The 19769-nt window shown below is 36.5% G+C and overlaps 13 protein-coding genes across 13 annotated transcripts; 7 read left to right on the plus strand and 6 right to left on the minus strand.

Annotated features, from left to right (window-relative positions):
- Positions 1 to 110: 110 nt before the first annotated feature.
- Positions 111 to 1676, plus strand: PCH2 (Pch2p; the record flags this gene model as incomplete). Its single annotated transcript, XM_449627.1, has 1 exon — positions 111 to 1676. The coding sequence occupies one exon, from the start codon at positions 111 to 113 to the stop codon at positions 1674 to 1676; it is 1566 nt and encodes a 521-aa protein (XP_449627.1).
- Positions 1677 to 2467: 791 nt separating this feature from the next.
- Positions 2468 to 3271, plus strand: GDT1 (putative ribosome biosynthesis protein GDT1; the record flags this gene model as incomplete). Its single annotated transcript, XM_449628.1, has 1 exon — positions 2468 to 3271. The coding sequence occupies one exon, from the start codon at positions 2468 to 2470 to the stop codon at positions 3269 to 3271; it is 804 nt and encodes a 267-aa protein (XP_449628.1).
- Positions 3272 to 3456: 185 nt separating this feature from the next.
- Positions 3457 to 3795, minus strand: NTC20 (Ntc20p; the record flags this gene model as incomplete). Its single annotated transcript, XM_449629.1, has 1 exon — positions 3457 to 3795. The coding sequence occupies one exon, from the start codon at positions 3793 to 3795 to the stop codon at positions 3457 to 3459; it is 339 nt and encodes a 112-aa protein (XP_449629.1).
- Positions 3796 to 4727: 932 nt separating this feature from the next.
- RPS9B (40S ribosomal protein uS4) lies at positions 4728 to 6186 on the plus strand (the record flags this gene model as incomplete). The annotated part of the gene is made up of 2 exons (XM_449630.1): positions 4728 to 4734; positions 5609 to 6186. The coding sequence occupies 2 exons, from the start codon at positions 4728 to 4730 to the stop codon at positions 6184 to 6186; spliced, it is 585 nt and encodes a 194-aa protein (XP_449630.1).
- Positions 6187 to 7211: 1025 nt separating this feature from the next.
- Positions 7212 to 8464, plus strand: RPL21A (60S ribosomal protein eL21; the record flags this gene model as incomplete). The annotated part of the gene is made up of 2 exons (XM_449631.1): positions 7212 to 7222; positions 7993 to 8464. The coding sequence occupies 2 exons, from the start codon at positions 7212 to 7214 to the stop codon at positions 8462 to 8464; spliced, it is 483 nt and encodes a 160-aa protein (XP_449631.1).
- Positions 8465 to 9222: 758 nt separating this feature from the next.
- SSH4 (Ssh4p) lies at positions 9223 to 10986 on the plus strand (the record flags this gene model as incomplete). Its single annotated transcript, XM_449632.1, has 1 exon — positions 9223 to 10986. The coding sequence occupies one exon, from the start codon at positions 9223 to 9225 to the stop codon at positions 10984 to 10986; it is 1764 nt and encodes a 587-aa protein (XP_449632.1).
- A 124-nt stretch (positions 10987 to 11110) lies between these two features.
- On the minus strand, positions 11111 to 12310 carry FAL1 (ATP-dependent RNA helicase FAL1; the record flags this gene model as incomplete). The annotated part of the gene is made up of 1 exon (XM_449633.1): positions 11111 to 12310. The coding sequence occupies one exon, from the start codon at positions 12308 to 12310 to the stop codon at positions 11111 to 11113; it is 1200 nt and encodes a 399-aa protein (XP_449633.1).
- A 352-nt stretch (positions 12311 to 12662) lies between these two features.
- DAS2 (putative uridine kinase DAS2) lies at positions 12663 to 13340 on the plus strand (the record flags this gene model as incomplete). Its single annotated transcript, XM_449634.1, has 1 exon — positions 12663 to 13340. One exon carries the CDS (start codon positions 12663 to 12665, stop codon positions 13338 to 13340), a length of 678 nt encoding a protein of 225 aa, XP_449634.1.
- A 337-nt stretch (positions 13341 to 13677) lies between these two features.
- AVT7 (Avt7p) lies at positions 13678 to 15135 on the minus strand (the record flags this gene model as incomplete). The annotated part of the gene is made up of 1 exon (XM_449635.1): positions 13678 to 15135. One exon carries the CDS (start codon positions 15133 to 15135, stop codon positions 13678 to 13680), a length of 1458 nt encoding a protein of 485 aa, XP_449635.1.
- A 509-nt stretch (positions 15136 to 15644) lies between these two features.
- AIM19 (Aim19p) lies at positions 15645 to 16118 on the minus strand (the record flags this gene model as incomplete). The annotated part of the gene is made up of 1 exon (XM_449636.1): positions 15645 to 16118. The coding sequence occupies one exon, from the start codon at positions 16116 to 16118 to the stop codon at positions 15645 to 15647; it is 474 nt and encodes a 157-aa protein (XP_449636.1).
- Positions 16119 to 16590: 472 nt separating this feature from the next.
- Positions 16591 to 17001, minus strand: HHT2 (histone H3; the record flags this gene model as incomplete). Its single annotated transcript, XM_449637.1, has 1 exon — positions 16591 to 17001. The coding sequence occupies one exon, from the start codon at positions 16999 to 17001 to the stop codon at positions 16591 to 16593; it is 411 nt and encodes a 136-aa protein (XP_449637.1).
- Positions 17002 to 17745: 744 nt separating this feature from the next.
- HHF2 (histone H4) lies at positions 17746 to 18057 on the plus strand (the record flags this gene model as incomplete). Its single annotated transcript, XM_449638.1, has 1 exon — positions 17746 to 18057. The coding sequence occupies one exon, from the start codon at positions 17746 to 17748 to the stop codon at positions 18055 to 18057; it is 312 nt and encodes a 103-aa protein (XP_449638.1).
- A 393-nt stretch (positions 18058 to 18450) lies between these two features.
- SDS3 (Sds3p) lies at positions 18451 to 19539 on the minus strand (the record flags this gene model as incomplete). Its single annotated transcript, XM_449639.1, has 1 exon — positions 18451 to 19539. One exon carries the CDS (start codon positions 19537 to 19539, stop codon positions 18451 to 18453), a length of 1089 nt encoding a protein of 362 aa, XP_449639.1.
- Positions 19540 to 19769: the final 230 nt, after the last annotated feature.

Below are 19769 nucleotides of genomic sequence, written 5' to 3' on the forward strand. Positions count from 1 at the left end.
TCAATTCTATTATAGCACTACATTAAACAGGAAGTATTACAAATTTTAGTTGTTTATAGATTAATATTATCAGTTTAGATGCTATTAACTATCTACAGCTATCCTCACTAATGTTAGTCACAGTTGATGCATGCTTGCGTCAGAGTAGTATAAATCTGGTGAGGCAATATATGAAAAATGAAGAAATAAGATGCAACGGCAATAAGTATAGTACAGAAGACATATTTGAAACAGTTATTAAAGCAATTCGTAATGCTATTCAACGCCGTGTTGGTGCATCACAGAATTGTAATGGCGTGCTCACTTTTGAGGATATTTTTAGAGATGGAAAGGGCTCGATTTCTATTCAGGACCCACCCACACAGGCTCAGGAAAATATAATTTTGAGCTTAATTAAGGTTATTTTTCACTCGACTTCTACAGACCCACAATTCTTTTTAAAAATATCCACACATGACAACATGATTCTTAGTCTATTTGTAAAGGTTGTATATCTTAACAAACATGATGAGCTAGACGACTTAAAGTTAGATAACGTGGGATTACATGAGATAAACCATATGGTAAACCAAATATTAACCAATCAAGTATTGAAACACACTCAACCAATAGATAAAGTGAACGATAATGATAGATTCGAAATTTATTTCTATATTTTAGCGGCTGAGAATCATAATGAGCAAGAAAAATTGCTCACAACGGAATTCGATAAATTTAGTATCGTAGATTCCTATTCTAACGATGACGAATCAACCTATAATGAATTTTCCTTAGATCAAAATTCTTCTTATGAAAAAAATGCTCGACAAACTCAATCCATCGCGCATAAAGTTATTCTACCTTGCCCAGAACTAGAAGGTGTTTGGGAGAATTTATATTATAACAAAGATATCAAAATAAAGTTATTGAATTACTCTACTGCATCACTCAGATTAGCCTGGTATCTTGAGACCACCTCATCAAGTACTGATGTTGTTAATGAGATGATAAGTGCCAACAATAAAATGATACTACTTCATGGTCCTCCGGGTACGGGAAAAACTACCCTGTGTAAGGCGTTATGTAACAAACTTGCTATTCGAATGGCTAAAACAAAGAACTGTGTTGTTATAGACCAAGGATCATTACTGTACGAGTTATCTTGTAGTCGTGTGTTTTCACGTTGGTTTGGGGAGTCCTCTAAAAATATAACGCAGCTTTTCCGAGACATCGAGGCTGATATAATAACGGCTAACAAACATAATAATTTTGTGTTTCTTTTAATTGATGAAGTAGAAACAATCGCAACTTCAAGGATCAATTTATCCAATAAAAACGAAGCTTCTGATTCTGTAAGGGTAGTTAACAGTTTATTGACACATCTGGATAAACTTAAACGCTACCCCAATTTTTTAGTCTTGGCCACTTCCAACTTACTCGAGACTCTTGACACTGCCTTTGTAGACAGGGCTGATGGAGTTTTTTTCATAGGAAATCCAACATCAAAGGAGCTAAAATATATGATAAATTCCTCAATTGATAAGTTAATAAAAACAGGAGTTATAGTGGATCAAGATTCCTACAATTTGAGAAAATACGATGATGTTTTACAATTATTGGCAACTTTTTGTGAAGTATGTATAAAGAAGACAACACATCCCACCTACCTGAGCAATTATTGTTGTTCATATATCTGAGTATTTTACTAACAATTAACTTACCGTCCATTAACTCAAAATGGTAAATAAAAATAGAAACACAAATTTAATGGCCGAACGCTCAAGAAAATGCCAATATTATGCTTATCAGAGTATGCACATACATTTCCTGTGACAATGTGTACGTTTATTCTTGCATTTGCATCGATCATAGTTAAATGCTCTTCCAAATCCACCCAGTGAGTATAATTAAGGTGAAGGCTTATGCTTGACGCGAAAAGCATTATTTGAAGTCACTTCCAGGGAAAATGACTTACTCCGTAGTTTCTTCAGAGTGGTATTTTGTCCATATTAAATTTGTTAAAGCAGTATGAAATTTAATATAGTGGGGGTCTGAGGGGTCCCACGCAATGCCATTAACACCTTTAAATCACTCATTCAATGGCTAACTTTCCTTTCTTTTTTGTTCTTCTACTCTTTACCTCAATGCTGCAGTCATTTGCTGCACAAGGCTGACTTTATAACGATTTGAAAAAAAATTTTAGTTCAAATGTCAAAGTTCTAAGGCTGATGATGTGCGCAAGCTGTGCTGCCCTCATTTCATTTATAAACGACATAACTTACCTTACTACTCGGGGATCAATAACTGCAATCCTTATATAAAATTCTAGAATTGTATAATATTGGATCAAAAAATAGAGGAACTTTCACTTTAAAAAGCAAGGTATTACAATTGCCATACTGGAGGTCCTGCGGCATATTAAAGGATAAGATAAGTTTGGGTTACTGATTTGTAATCCTATAAGCTATTATTTAATACACCAACACATATGACTACAATTATAGCAGCGTTGGCACTCCTGCCATATGTCAGCGCGACAACAACTACCACTACCAACACTACGAATGATATTCCAGCTTCACATTTCGGATCTTTTGCCATGGCTGTCGCCATGATCGGTCTATCTGAAATAGGTGACAAGACTTTCTTAATTGCAGCCCTAATGGCTATGCGCCATGCTCGTCTGCTGGTGTTTACTGCCGCAGCTATTTCATTAACCATCATGACAGTTTTGTCAGGATTCTTGGGGCACACATTTGTATCTCTAATCCCAGAGAGCTATACAACATTTCTAGCTGGTATTTTGTTCCTAGTCTTTGCTTATAAACTATTGATAGAAGGTCTAGAAATGTCAAAAGATGCTGGTGTTGAAGAAGAAATGACAGAAGTTGAAGAAGAAATTGCTATCTCAACAATGAATGAAAAGATGGATGATATCGAAGGCGGTTCAGGAAAGGGTAAATATACTGATGCCGCATCTGGCCCAGTCAATCAAGTGAAGCAACTATTTTCAAAAGTATTTTCTCCAATTTGGGTTTCTATATTTTTAATGGTATTCCTTGGTGAGCTAGGTGACCGTTCTCAAATCAGTATCATCGCAATGGCCACTGATAACGACTACTGGTATGTTATCGCTGGTGGTGTCATGGGTCATTGTATCTGTACCGGTATTGCCGTCCTCGGAGGAAAACTACTAGCGACAAAGATCAGTATGAGAACTATCACCTTGAGCAGTGCTGTTCTTTTCCTGATCTTTGGTATTATGTACATCTACCATGCTTTCCACTACTAAAACAATCCTTCATATTTCCGATAATTGCTACGAACAGCATCCTAATGTCCGACATCGTTCCAAAGACCATCTAGTTCATTTTTTTATTGTAATATAAGTTTATAGACAAAACCCATTTCAATCACTTATTCATACAGCAATATTTTATATCCAAATATCATGGTTCATCTCAGGTAAGAAAATAATCAATCGTCCAACTTGTCCTGCATTATCTTCCGTCTCAGTATTCTCTTAATAGCTTCATCGGTTTTCTTCTTCAACAAATCCAACTGCGGTTGCAATTGAGCTTTGAAATCCGCGGTTTCTGATCCATTCTGTTCTAATATATGCTGCTCATCGTCAGCTAGCTCTTCCTGTTCAGAATTCACTTCCTCTACTAGTTGGCCTTCGTCTTTCACCTGCGAATCTTCCACATTTTGTTCGATGACCTCATCTCTGGGTAGAATGCTATTAGAAGTAGCAATATTACGCAATTGATCCAATCTCCTCTGTCTTTCCTCAGCCTGCTGTTTTAACAGAGACATTGCCACTATAGAATGTTATATATATAATTTTGTTCAGAGATGGACTAACCAGAAGGGAAAAAAATCCGTCGCAACATTACTGCACCCTAATAGTGTTAAAACCCACTAAACAATGGAAATATTTCACTCCACAACTAAGCTCAAAGTCAATTCCCCCAGTCAATAACCAGATTGGTAGAAATTCCCAGTACTTTGATGATAATGACATTTGCTGATGACAATTACAAGAGCAGAGAATGATCTCTTCCACCCGATATAGTAGTTTGTGATAACAGGAGCAGTAGAATACTAGATACAATTACTTCTGTATATTAGATAGCGGGGCAAGCAATTACACATGGCTCATTGATTGCTTGATATGAAGTGTGCACCATATACTAGGTTATATAGTACTATGTGAGCTGACTATCCCAATATATGATGGCCCACTATACACTCTTTACATCATGTGACTTATGAATCATGAGATACATCCTCACAACCGTCAAGTATTACAAATTAATATGTGACTGTCTCCATTTAGACACCCGTACACCCACAAAATTAAATACCTCAATGTTTCTGTTGTGTTTGTCCATTTTGCAGTGGACAGGTGGATATTTTCAATAAATTTCCTATTAAAGTAATTAATGTCTATATAGTTTTCCACATTTCACGGATAGACCATAACACGCTCTAGTTTTTTGAAAAATTTCAACGGCAAGCTGTAACTACTCCAATGGTTGGGTGCCAATGAGCAGCATTCATGCTACGATGTGCGCGATTCTGCGATGCCCTTTGGTCTCTCAACTTTCTACAGGTAGTGGGCGGTTATTCTATCTCAATATATCTTGATTGTGTTCAGTTTGTATAATTTGGTATAGTACAAGTCTTAACCTCTCTTCTTTTTAACTCATTCTTAGTTGTAACGACAAGAAAAGTACTGATCAAAGATGCCAAGTATGTGCTAATATGGACACCACTCTAAAGTGGAATAACTGAAAATGAGAATTGCACTTATATGAGGAAATGAATTGAGAAATTGAAAAATTGAATAAATGAGAAATTGAAATGAAATATAGAGGTGCTCGGGTCCCTCTCATGAAACGATTTGATTTGATATGAATACCATTGAGGAATATGAATATACTATCCGCAATATAGCTTACACCTTCACTAAGAGACTTGTTTCTAGAAGAATGTTTCTGATTACACACTACTGTACACAGTACGCTAAATTCCCGACACTTTAGTCGTACTATCATCTTAATAGCATGGGCCTATTTTTCTTCTCGGGAGAATTGAGGTTCTTTTAGCTTCCAAGATGACTATGGTAGTGTAATCTGCCTCTGTATGTTACCACTTTTGGTTATGTACATAGTACTGAATGTTCACTTGAAAAATTTAGAATCATAGTGTAAAGGTGATACTAGCTGTTTTGCGATTTGTAATTTGTTTCCTAGTATATGGTATTTAATCGTCTTAGTCTTTCATGGGTGTAGAAATCGTTTTGGATCCGTAGTATATGAATTCATGATATATGGTTATAAATCCATAGCAAGTTGAAATTCATCACTTCTGTAGTCATCGTTGAAGCTATTTCTTGGAGATTTCGAACCTCAATCACGACACACATATTTTACTGTGCAGTTATTACTCATTTTCCTGAGATATATTTCCATGGATCAAGTTTACTAACAGTTAATGCCTTTTCGAAAATAAAGCTATGTTTTATGAGGTACATTGGTTGATTTGTAACGTTTGTTGCGGATACGATCTACACTACACATTTAGCATAAAAGAAGTTAATTTTTGAAAACTGAAATAAATACAGGAGCCCCAAGAACTTACTCTAAGACCTACTCTACCCCAAAGAGACCTTACGAATCTTCTCGTTTGGACGCTGAATTGAAGCTTGCTGGTGAATTCGGTTTGAAGAACAAGAGAGAAATTTACAGAATTTCTTTCCAATTGTCCAAGATCAGAAGAGCTGCTAGAGATCTTTTGACCAGAGACGAAAAGGACCCAAAGAGATTGTTCGAAGGTAATGCTTTGATCAGAAGATTGGTGAGAATCGGTGTCTTGTCCGAAGACAAGAAGAAGTTGGATTATGTCTTGGCTTTGAAGATTGAAGATTTCTTGGAAAGAAGATTGCAAACTCAAGTTTACAAGCTAGGTTTGGCCAAGTCTGTTCACCACGCTAGAGTCTTGATCACTCAAAGACACATTGCTGTTGGTAAGCAAATCGTCAACATCCCATCTTTCATGGTCAGATTGGACTCTGAGAAGCACATTGACTTCGCTCCAACTTCTCCATTCGGTGGTGCCAGACCAGGTAGAGTTGCTAGAAAGAACTCCGGTAAGGCCTCCGAAGGTGGTGACGATGCCGCTGAAGAAGCTGACGAAGAGTAAATTAATTGAAAAGAACAATCTGATATAGACGATTTTTTTTATCTTATCTTATATATGATATCTAACTAGCGTCTCTACGCTATTCTTTTTTAATTTAATTGTACACTTCATCCCCATATCTAAAAAAATCGCATAGTCAATTATAAAATCATTAAATATAAACATGAGCACCAAAAATAGTAACAGCTAGTGTATTGGAAAATAAATCCCAAGCAAACGAGTAGTATTTTCGTATTTACAATAAATTTTACTATACTATGAACCTCTATATTGTGATATGACTTGGTAACTACATAGACTCTTCTCTGGTACTCATGTGGTAATCGTCTATAGATATATCTCTATATCTTTTTGAAATTATGATTGAAGGTTAGTTTTGTGACTACTTGAAGTGTACACCCATACACCAAAGAAATTGGCTGCTATTTTCTAGTTTTTTCCTTCTTCTTGGGGGGAGCAAGGTATTGCAGATTAACATTGTTTTGTGATTCCTGTCAAACGCACCTCGCTGTGCTCTAGGATCGTTAGGCTCAAACAGCCCCCACTGGATACCACGAGCCATACCAGACTTTTAGGAAGAGAAGTAAGCTCTGTTCCCGAGCCAAAACCTGGCGATGTTGTAATTGTTCGAAGGGGCCCCCTCCTAGTGTCTTCCTGCAAAATGATCCAACTGTATGCTAGGTTCTCGAAAGACTAGGCTGGGGTACTCTTACCGGAAGTTGGACAGAGAGTGTCATTGCTTCTCTTGGGCGATCGGGAACTCAGCCTGGTGGGCTCATAGGGGGAGCACAGGTTCTAGGAAGGGACGCATCAAGTGTGCTCTCACACACTGGGAAGAGCTGAAACTCATCGAAACACGCAACTTTCACACTGAGATTGAATCCGTCAGGATGTTCTGTCAGTAGGCAATGGCTGTGCTTAATGGCGGTTAAAGATAACTGGTATTTGAGAACTTGTAGTCATAGTAGGGGTATTGGTACATTACTAGTAGCAGAACCGACCAAGACAAACGATATCAAGCAAAAATGGGTAAATCGTATGTTTAACTAGCAACAATTTGAATAGACTACAGGACAATAATAGTCTCTATGGTCAGATAACCAGAGTGGTAGAATTATAGCTATAACTGAGTTCCATATATGGATAATTTCTCAAAGACACATTTGACAACCCGTGATAGCACATATCAGGTACTATAACCCTCCATAATGTGGTTATTACTGCGATAGTCAGTTCGCTTATTGAAGGATAAAGTCTCAATGGATCAAACAAAATACACTATCAATTATAGAGATCCCATGCTTATAACTGTCATCACACTATGAATTCTCTGTACAATTATTATGGCAATCATAAAGTTATTAGTGGATATGTGGATTTTATATGTGTCCAGGACATGTTACAACAATTAAATGGGTTTTATATGTTAATGCTATAGCTTGTTCTGAAAACTACTGAAATTACAATCATTAAGAAACATCTACTAACATTTTGTTAATCAAATTTTTTTTCAAACCATACTCTCTAGACTTCCAGTGGATAAAAAAGTAAGCGAGCTACACCACATATTGTTCAAACGGGATTCTACTACAATGTGAATATCAAAAAATGAAGATCTACAAAGTAACTAATAGTTGCAAATGCTAATGGATACTAGAGGAACTATTTTTTTGGTGCTGTAGAAGATGAATATGTTTTTACACATAATATATGGTAGTGTTCAAGGTCTTTGAATGTAAACTGGAATGAATGTATGAGAGGAAATTTGGGGGTTAAAAAAATTGATGATTTCGCATATTATTACAGTCACGGTTACAGATCTCGTACTCGTTACATGTTCCAACGTGACTTCCGTAAGCACGGTGCTATTGCATTGTCCACTTACTTGAAGGTCTACAAGGTTGGTGACATTGTCGATATCAAGGCTAACGGTTCCATCCAAAAGGGTATGCCACACAAGTTCTACCAAGGTAAGACCGGTGTTGTCTACAACGTCACCAAGTCTTCCGTTGGTGTCATCGTTAACAAGATGGTTGGTAACAGATACTTGGAAAAGAGATTGAACTTGAGAGTCGAACACGTCAAGCACTCCAAGTGTAGACAAGAATTTTTGGACAGAGTTAAGTCTAACGCTGCCAAGAGAGCTGAAGCCAAGGCCCAAGGTAAGGCTGTCCAATTGAAGAGACAACCAGCTCAACCAAGAGAAGCCCGTGTCGTCTCCACTGAAGGTAACGTTCCTCAAACTTTGGCCCCAGTCGCTTACGAAACCTTCATCTAATCGTGTTTGTCTTCAAAGGAATACGTATCTCTACTTTTTAAACAGTATCATTTTTTACATTTTTTTTAAAATAAAAAATATAACAAACCACATAATCATAAGATATATTATTACTATTAGTATTATTATTTCCTGTTCTCTTATCTCACGTATATCTCACCGAGAAGGATAGGCTCAAAGGCAACCCAAACACCGTTTATTGCTCGAATAAATCAATTAGCAATGCGGTGATACCACATAAGTTATGAAGTTGTTTCGTCTATTTTTAAGCTATCACATTTAGAGCACAATGTACTACCATGCGATAAAGATTTAGCAAAATTCAGCCTCTGTATTGCTATTATGTATTCTTATTGCTTCTGACGAGCTTTTATCAACCTTAGCTCATCGCATCGAAAGAAAAAGCCCCGGGCCTATCAACCACCCCCACTATAAAAAGTGCAAATGTCCGATGTCAACACTCGAACATAACACTGATTAACTCACACCACTAACCGCCAAAAGAATAGACAATAGCATACTAAGATTACATTTATCTGCAAAGGTTACATCGTGATATTGCCACTTTGAAAGAATAGGCTAGGATACAACGACGTTGCTAAAGCAAGGGGAGTTTCAAACATACCGCCTCAAGATTTCAGGAACCCCATTAAAAACATCTTTAAGGAGCATAAAATAACATACCCGAAGGTTATCATTGGAACTAAAGCTACAAAAGGAGTATTTTTCAGTTAAAGTTGAAAGTTTTAAATTAAGAGATGCCGTTAATACCTGACTCTATACAGTCGATAGGGGTTTTTCATGTGGATGACCCTTTCAACCCTATGCCAGATCCAGGTGATGCTGATCCTGAGACTGTCGCTTTTGCATTTTTTATAGGAATTGCGGTTGTATTTTCACTGTTATTGATTACATTAGTATGTACTGCTGCTTATCTAGTTTGTACCAGCTCTTACGAAGGTGAATACGATGAAGAATTAGCTAATAATGGAGATGGTAGTAGACGTGGTATCTTGAATTTCCGACCATTGTTTGGTAAGAAGAACTCAAATGGTTTGCTATTAGATTCTAATTTTACTAATCCAGGCGAATTTGATGACAACGAGGAGTTTATCGAGCGGGAACGTGAAGCGCTAATAAAGATGTCACCATTTGAAGTAGATTCTTATATGAGAGCCAAAGAATTTCAGATAGTGTCGCCACCTGCTGTCCAAGAGTTTGGTACGTACCTTGACTCAAAAGATTTGCAGATGATTAAAGATAGAGGCATACAGAGCTACTATTTCATTCCTAGTATTAATGACAATGTCGATAAAAGTGGCCATTTTTTGCCAAGCTTTTTAGTACAAGATAAATTAGAGGTAGAATTTACCAGATGGAATAAAAGTTCTTCAGCAGTGCTCAACTATCCATTACCATACAACAAAAAGGATGCTGTTTATTTTGAAGTAAAAGTTTACAATCATAAACCCAACTCCAATTCTATATTCAGTATTGGTTTGGTGACTGTTCCTTACCCATATTTCAGGATTCCCGGAATGTGTAAATTTTCTATTGCTTATGAGTCAACTGGTAAGCTAAGGATTAATGACCCATTCTTTCCTAGCACCTTGCTACCTAAATTAGTTGAAGGAGATGTAGTTGGTTTTGGGTATAGGTTCAAGACAGGTACTATATTCATTACGCACAATGGTAAGAAATTGATGGATGTTACACAAAATGTCAGTGTTGAGCTTTTCATAGCACTAGGCGCAATGAATGCTTCATATACCCGAACGTACACAAAAGATGGCTTACTCGAGGATCCAGACAACATTGAACTAAGAAATGCTCTAGCAGAAGGGAGGGAACTCAAACTCAGCAAAGATATTCAAAATCCTCATAACCCAATGGATGAGACAAAATGGGACATAATTGACTCAGATGAGATCGAGCTTCATGTAAATTTAGGACAAACAGGATTTGTTTTCATAGAAGCAAATGTCAAGAAGTATGGTTTTGGGAGTGTTTTCGGGGAAATAGGAATACCTCCAGCTTATAATCCCAATGATATACAAAAAGACAAACTGATACAAAAAGGGGAAGAACTACCTCCCCAATATCCTGAGGATACAGAGAATTTTGGGTTATTTGGTAATCTAAAAATTAAGAGTCACATAAAAAACCCATTGAAAGAAGTTAGTAGTAATCCTTCTGCTCCAGAATTAATCCAAAAAAAGCTCAAGACACCTATCGTGAAGACTCCAAAAGTCGGAATATATGAATTTACCACCCCAATTGACAGAAAGAGGGAAACGAATATGCAGCCATCAATAAACCCTCCTGTTTATGAAATTAACGATACTAGACAATCTTCTCCGGAAATTACGAATGAAACGATATCAAATGAAGAAACAGTATCAAGCTCCTCTAAGGCAGAGCCGGCTTTGCAACATGGGCAATCAAATAAAACACCAAATAAACGGCAAAATAAGAAGACGAAGCAAAGAAAAAACAAAAAGAAAGGAAAGAAAAATAAATAAAATCAGTGCATCGTTATCCCTTCAGAGGGCAAAATAACATTATAAAAACTATATGAAAAATACCCCAATTTATCACTTAACTTGCATAAGACTTTATAATTTTTTATGACCATTTATATACTACCTAGGAAAGTTCTGATAAGTCAGCTGGCATTGGCTTAACTTTAATCTTATAATATTTCTCTATCTCCTTCATACGCGAGGCATCAATTTTTGTTAGGAAATTAATTGCCACACCTTTTCTTCCAAATCTTCCACTTCTACCAATTCTATGAACATAGTTTTCTGTGATTTCCGGTAAATCATAATTTATTACCAATGATACTTGCTGTACATCAATACCCCTCGCCCATACATCGGTCGAAATCAGTACCCGGGATTGGCCTGTTCTAAATTCATTCATAACTCTATCTCTCTCATCTTGCTTCATATCACCATGCATGGAGATAACTGCAAAATTGGATTGTTTTAGCTTGTGCGCTAACCAGTCTACCTTTTTTTTACTATTACAAAATATAACACACTGAGTAATTGTTAGGGAGTCGTAAATATCACACAATGTATCAAATTTCCATTCTTCTTTTTCGACATTAACGTAGTATTGCTTAATGCCTTCCAGTGTTATCTCATCTCTTTTAACCAAAATTTTGACAGGATCATTCATAAATTTCTTAGTTATTTCAAGAATTTCAGGACTCATGGTGGCACTAACAACCACCACTTGTGAAGTTCTTGGCAATTTAGTGAAGATATCATAAATTTGGTGTTTGAAACCCAGTGTATCGCTGAGAAGTTCATCAGCTTCATCCAAAACTAAAATCTGGACATGTCTAGTCTCTATCAATCGTCTTTTTATCATATCTAGAACTCTTCCTGGTGTACCACTAATGACTTGGCAACCATGCTTTTGAATTTTCTTCAAATCATCTTTCATAGTTTTACCTCCAGTCATTGCATAGGCCTTGACGTTCATGTAGTCACCCAAGTTTGTGACAACTTTACCAATCTGAGCAGCCAATTCTCTAGTTGGAGATAAAACTAGTGCTTGCAAATCATGTTTCTTTAGATCAATAGCTTGCAACATACCAATCGTGAATGTTGCAGTCTTACCAGTACCGGACTGTGCTTGTGCAATAACATCTTTGCCGGAAATAATTTGTGTTATAGCTCTAGACTGAATAGCAGATGGTGCTTCAAAGCCATACGAATATATGCCTCGCAATAAACCCTCTTTCAGATCCATAGACTCGAAGGTGGCAGATATTTTTAGTTTCTTAGAAGACTTAAACTTTAATTTTAAGTCATGTTCTCGGTTGAAAGACATAGTTGTTTGTGTAATTTTCTGTGGTTCTCAAGTTTTCGATTATACAAGCACTTTGATTCAACAAATAATAGTAAATTGTAAAATATTTTTGAAATGTGACTAAGTTAGCTCTCATTTGATCGACTATATTGAATGAGCTCATCGCAGCCTTGTGCTGCTCATCGAATTTTTTTCAAGTTAAAAATCGGCGATGAGCTGCAGTGGATGAAAATCAAATAATAAACCTACATACTTTAAATTGCTATTTGATCTGCAGAAATAGAATGACTTCATATTACCTTTGAACAATCAATTTTCTAAAGTGACTAGAGTTATTTTAGAAGAATAAACTTTAAATACTCAAATTATAAGTATGGATAAGCGTATACTTCTACTAATTGGTGGAGGACATGATACTGGTGTCAAGTCGATGAGCAATGAGCTGAAGACGAAATTTGACAGCCTGTTTCCTGAGTCGAATATCAAAGTTATTGATATAGACTATGAACAGGAATATATGATATCACCAGCACGGATTAAGAGAAGCTATTCTAACGAAGATTACGATTTTGATGTTCTCTACAATACATTAACACATCAATCGGAACATAAAGCAGAAGGGGAGGTTGATATAATAATTGTATGTGGTTGTTATGCACTTTACAATCAAAAAATCAATGAATTGGCAAATTTGAGAGTATTTGTTGAAAGTGATGGCGATGTTAGGTTGATTAATAAAATTAGGTCAGAAAATATTGACAACTCAGAACAACTAGCAACCACTCTTCAGGAGTATCTACAGAACCTACGACCTGAGATGGAGAATTATATCGAACCAACTAGAGTGCATGCTCATTTAATAATCCCATACGCAAATAAGGACTCTGGTGTGGCTATTATTGTCGATGGTATGGTCAAAATTGTTAATGAGGTCTCAAATTCTAGATCACCAGACAGACAAAATTCGAAAGAAATAGCTAGAAATCAATTATACGACTTCTTGGGTGAAAGCATGGATAATGAACGCAGCAGATATTACGATTTGGCTTAAAGATGTTCTCGCATTGCATTTGCATATAAATATTTAATTATACCTTTACAATCTAAGCATTAATGCAAGCATATAATTCCTTCAGTATGTAAGTATTTACTTTCAATGGAGATAGTTTGTGAATTTCCAAGATTTTTATCTTTGTTCTTCAAGCAAATGTTCAAACCACTATTATCACCAAAATATTAAACACCTGCGAAATAATTAAAGCGCCAGGGATGGAATAATAATATGCTACATCACTATCATCAGTTCATGGTTTTTAATAAAGAAAAACGAATATATATTTTAAATGCTATAATTTAATGCTGCAATATTATATAGCAATCAAAGGTCTTCATTGCTGATACTTCAAGGTGACATATAATGACAGGAACATTACGGCAAAACCGAAATATATCAACAGTAAGCTCAACCTTCTGTATAACCTGTCCTCCTTAGTCATAGTATGTCCAATAGCCAAGGCATCTGTACCAATCAGCTTATAACCAAATAAACCCGGAAGAATAAATGAAATTGATGTCGATCCTGTTGCACCAACTAATGAAAGAACTAAAGCAAATGACTTTACATTCAGAGCCATTGCATACATACTTACCAAAAGCAATGCTGTAATTATATAAAACCTTGTCTCCGGGAAAGGGACGTCATGCTCAACGCCATTCAGCCCACCTTTGGGCGGTTCTTCCTCATGACCATGCTCCTGATATATAACGTTATTACTGTCCAAGAGATCTTCATTTAATTCCTCACAATCATTAACTTCATCATCATTAATAATTAAGTTAATGGGTCTGGAGGTATGTGTTTCAGCTGTGACATAATTAGAAGCTTCAGAATCCCTTGCTGAAATTTCGGGCGTAAGACTCGACTTCTCAAATTTGATGATAAACCAGACAACTATGTTATTAATCGCAGTTCTCAATGGATGAAATAAAAGTGGAAATGTGAGAATCAACATCATAGCTAGACAGAATTTACCTATTCCGATAGCTAATGAATCGGAGTCGTAATTCAAAAGAATATTTCCCATTGTTAGACTACCAAAAGTCAGATAACCAAACAAACCAACAAATAAAAATAAAATGGTTGATATTAAAATAGAGCTATCCACTACCTTTCTGACGTTAGTCATGGAATTATCCTGCAGCTCATTAACGATTGTGAATATGTTCATAGCGCCGACATAAGCGAAGATAATAATGGAAAACGTTGACAATAATCCCTTATAATCATAAACTTTAAACCATGAGATTTCTCCTCTTTCGAAACTAATCTCAGGTGCGAATGCAACATCTGTTAGATACCTGAACCCAATTAATAGCGATAAATATAGAAGTGCTATCACTCCCACAATACTAGAATATTTCAAGTTGTCTAGTTTCTTTAAACAGCATAGAGGAACAACAAGTATAGCAGATAACAATATCCAGTATTTCCTCTCACCACCAAATAAATCAGGGAAAAAGTCTCCCACGAGCACTAGATAGCTTAGTCCTACCCCAAAACATTGTACAACCATAGCCAAATCAAAAAGTGGAGCCAAAGATGGGTACGTAAGCATACATATAGTGAAGAATGAAGAGTTCCTGGGGTTTATCAGTGTCTTTGAGCATTTGGCAAGTAATATTAATCCAAAGCTAGATGTGACTGCTGCCAAGAAGATCAATAACAACCCGACTGCAACACCATCATTCTTGAAAGCAAAGGGTATAGCAAATAAGCCAGCACCAACAATGGTCTTCACTAAATTTGTAATCGACGATCCAACTGTAGCAGTAGGGTTGTCTATCATAGCTGTGAATACAACAGGGTTTTGGTGAGTATTTGAAGTCTTTCGGAGTAAACACCGCTCCCTATAAATGTAATCAATTTATAGAATAGTTCAAAAAAAGCACACCCTCAACAAAGCAGTGCAAACTTTAGTTCAGTAAGCCACAGTAATTAGATAAGGCTAACTAGCTCTTGATCTCCTGATCTATATGGATTCTACTTGATGAGGTGATTCATCAGTATTTTGCTTTGTTGTCATCGATTTTTGTTATGATCCGGATTTGTTACAAGAAGCAATAAACAGGAGTATCAAACAAATACCAAATAATTTAAATAGGAGATCAGATACAATAAGCGTTACATGCTTGTATTACCTACTGTTACATACTCTGTGTGGATTATTCTGAGAAAGTTACTGATAATGTTTTAGATTTATTTCTTCTTGTCCCATTTAATATTTAAGTTGAATATGTAAGGTTATAGTTTTAGTCATTAGGGAAGTATTCCTGCCATAGATTCCAAGCGATATAATTATTTAAAGTCACTGAACAAGAACCTTCTACCGTATAGTACTGTGTTACCTAACGCCAATGTAGACAATGCTAATGGCCACACTCTTCCGTATCTCAGAGCTTTAACGGATCCTTTACCACTCACTATCATATACAGAGCTGACCATGCAGTAACAAACCCTGCACCATTCTCTAAGTCACCATCATTTATAATGTATGCTCCCAGCAACTGAGCACCACCGAAAAGCATCGCTGCTTTATTGGATGGGCCTATCGTTCTAGTAGAATTTCTCGATGAAGGCATCGAGAGTACATTCTTCATAACACCTTTTGCAGACGATGCTGGCGATGTCATCCCTGCAGTAGCACTCATCTGTGGTGATACCATAGGTGTAGCCAAAAGGGCTAACCCATTCACCACCGCCGGATAAGGTGTAGCGGTCAACTGATATGCCTGTGCGCTCAACGATTCGTTCTTACCAACACTCGCCATTTCTAATAATGTAACTATGGTTGTATTACACTTGATGAATTGATAGATAAACTCAATTGCCTATACCTAATATACTATTTTATTTTCATTATATATTAAATTGCGATGAGGGATGCCGAATAATCTAATTCCAATGAATTTAATGAGCTTCTGTCAGAGAAAGTGCCGTACAAGGAAAGCAAATGGGTAACTTTTCAAGACCCTTAAAATGCTTTATTATCTGGTCATGGAAGAGTCACATGATTATTCCATGAAAGCCGTAGCATATAGAGCTCAACAGTCTCACAAGTACCTATTTGTAATCATTTCGGATATTGTAATATTTAATAGAGCTAATAATAGTACTTCTTTATTCTTTTATATTGGTATTTGAAAATAATATATTATACATTAATTTTACAATTTTGGCATCCTTTTGACCAAAAAAAATATTAATAATATTTACTGCATTTTTTAATTTCGAAAGGAGTATCTATGATCTTTCACCTCTCAATCTTCTGGCCAACTTGATATCCTTCTTTTGAATGGTAACACGCTTGGCATGGATGGCAGCCAAGTTGGTATCTTCGAACAAGGAGACCAAGTAGGCTTCGACGGATTCCTGTAGAGCACCAATGGCAGAGGATTGGAATCTTAGATCGGTCTTGAAATCTTGAGCAATTTCTCTAACTAATCTTTGGAATGGCAACTTTCTGATCAATAGTTCAGTAGACTTTTGGAATCTTCTGATTTCTCTCAAAGCGACAGTACCTGGCTTATATCTGTGAGGCTTCTTGACACCACCGGTAGATGGAGCGGACTTTCTGGCAGCCTTGGAGGCCAATTGCTTTCTTGGTGCTTTACCACCAGTAGACTTTCTTGCGGTTTGCTTTGTTCTAGCCATAATGGATGTATTTGTTTGTCTGTTCTAATTTGTAGTGAATAAAGGAATATTGAAATAATACTTGAAAGAACTTTCTGAAAGGGTACTCTACGAATCTACAAAATGTCACCAACTTATATACAACCTTTCAAGACAACAAATGGGTAAACAACCTAGTAAACAACCATTGAAGCAAAATTCAAATAACGTGTTTGGTGTTTCAGCAATTCTATAATATGTATACGATTTATTGCTACACCAAAGAACACGTATGAATTTTTAGAAGTTTTGCAGGAAATTCACCAACCATTCTTCAGCTTCGTGTTCACTACTATATGTTAACTGCGTTCCATAACGCCAGTCAGTAACATGCTACTATTATCACAAACCTGCTATACTTCATTATGGTATGTTACAATTCCAACTATTTCGCGTCCCAGAAGCTTTGATTTTTTCAAATAGTGTGGTACTGCATTTTCTGAGCACAAATAACCTAAATTTCGCGTTTGTTTACACTTTCTCGAGAACAATAGTAAAAACTTCAAATAACTAGCTCAAGGCAATACTAGGTGTGTTTTCAATAGCAGTAACTAACTCGAGTGTCACGACTTCGAATGGCATTCAAATTTGGCTGGTGACACTATTAGGTCAGTTTAACATATATATAAAAGCGGCCTATCTTCAAGAGTAAATTTATTTCTCAATTGCGTTTTATTCAGAATTATTCTTTACTTCCAAACACTACAACAATAAATATAGTAAATAATGTCCGGTAGAGGTAAAGGTGGTAAAGGTTTGGGTAAAGGTGGTGCTAAGCGTCACAGAAAGATCCTAAGAGATAACATTCAAGGTATTACCAAGCCAGCTATTAGAAGACTAGCAAGAAGAGGTGGTGTTAAGCGTATTTCTGGTTTGATTTACGAAGAAGTTAGAGCTGTTCTAAAGTCCTTTTTGGAATCTGTCATCAGAGACGCCGTCACTTACACTGAACACGCCAAGAGAAAGACTGTCACTTCTCTAGATGTTGTCTACGCTTTGAAGAGACAAGGTAGAACCCTTTACGGTTTCGGTGGTTAAACGTTGTTTCAACTGTACAAAGCAGTTTTGTATATATCACAATATTCATCAATACTGGGTTAGAAGCAAGTAAGGCTTTTTTTCAATTACATTAACGCATAGACGTATAATTAGTATGGTCAGGTAGTTGTATTTTATATTTCTTATAATTTAAGTATCGTTTTAATTTAACCTGTTTACCATTAAACACACAATTCGACAATGCCCAATTGATTTAGGGACTCATAAATTTTATGTTAGCATTTTAAAACACCTCCTAAGTTAGACTGCGTAAAAATGGAAGATTGTTATTAAAATAAGTTATAGAATTGAACGTTTCTTATATACTGTTAAAAGTCATTACAGGAATTGAAAAATTTGTTGATAAATTGGGAATACTTGACTTATCAATTTTTATTGCTTATCAACCTTAAAGGGTGCAGGTGGTTGGCCCGTCAACTCTCTTATTAGAGCAATGTCTTCGGAGACCTCCTCTGTTTTCAATGATTGAAGCGGTGGTGCAGTTTTCATAGAATATCGCTGCGTTCCCCTTGGCTTCTTCTTATCCGAGCTTGACTTGTTACCATCTTTACCTCCAACGTTCTTGTCCCCAAATAACAGGTTGTATAACTCTGAACTATCGCCAATACTTTGTAAAAATTCAGTATCTGAATTCATATCGGTTCTGTACCCCCCACTATTATTCTGTCTTTGGGAACCCCTACCAGAAGGACTAGCGTAAGGATTGGCACCATATCGACCACCATCTGAGTCCTCTGTATTATAACTTTTACCATAGTTATAACCATCGCCGTTAATACCACCACTAGTATATCCACTAGTGGCATTTCCACCGTTTCCACCTTCCAGACCGGAACCTTCTCTTCCAAGAACAACTCTTCTTCTCAATGACCTCCTCTCATTGCCGAACCCCGATAAACCAGTATCAGTGGCACTCTCATTTGCAGTATCTCTCCCAAAATCATTGGAAGAGGATTCCCACCCGCTTGCGGTGTGACTCCTTGTGTTTTTTTGATAGTGCGGCCTGTCGTAGTCCATAGAATAAGTATGAATATTTGCAACATCCATAAGAAGCCTTTCTTCTTGTAGTTTTTTAGTTTTCATCTCGATGTTTTGATAGAGTCTCTCTTTACATATTTTGACCAACCTCTCATGATCTTCTTTAGTTTTCTCAATCTCCTCTTGAAACTCTATTCCCGATCTGTATACCCTATACTCTTCATAAAGTCGCAGTCTCACAAGTTCAAGATCTCTTGCCTCTTCCAAGTCCCTCAGTTTCCGCATAAATAACTCATTATTACCTTGATGCAAAGAAGTCAGATCGGTTTGCAAGGAGGTCAACCTGTCTCTGTAGTAAGAATCTCTCTCCAATATAAAACTTTGCTGAATTTTACCAACCCGGTTCTCAAGATTAACTCGACGCTTGTCCTTCCTTGGAACATCCTTGGAAGTAAGCCTTTTCTGTACTTCCATCTCTTCCATTACTGCTATTATCCGCTCGTTTATTTACCTTCTAGTGCCTAAAAATACTATTAAAACCGAAGGAAAAAACACACCGATAGCTAAATTAGTAATGCCAGTGTAACGAGAAACTATATACTTGTTTAAAACCCACCAAACCTGCTATTAATTACATGCAAAAGTTCCTGAAATGTTTGACTTTTCTGAACTTTTTTTTCTTCACTCTGTTGCGCTTTTGAAGGGTTTCCCGG

The sequence above is a fragment of the Nakaseomyces glabratus genome, chromosome M, assembly GCF_010111755.1.
Source record: "Nakaseomyces glabratus chromosome M, complete sequence".
Classification (NCBI taxonomy): domain Eukaryota; kingdom Fungi; phylum Ascomycota; class Saccharomycetes; order Saccharomycetales; family Saccharomycetaceae; genus Nakaseomyces; species Nakaseomyces glabratus.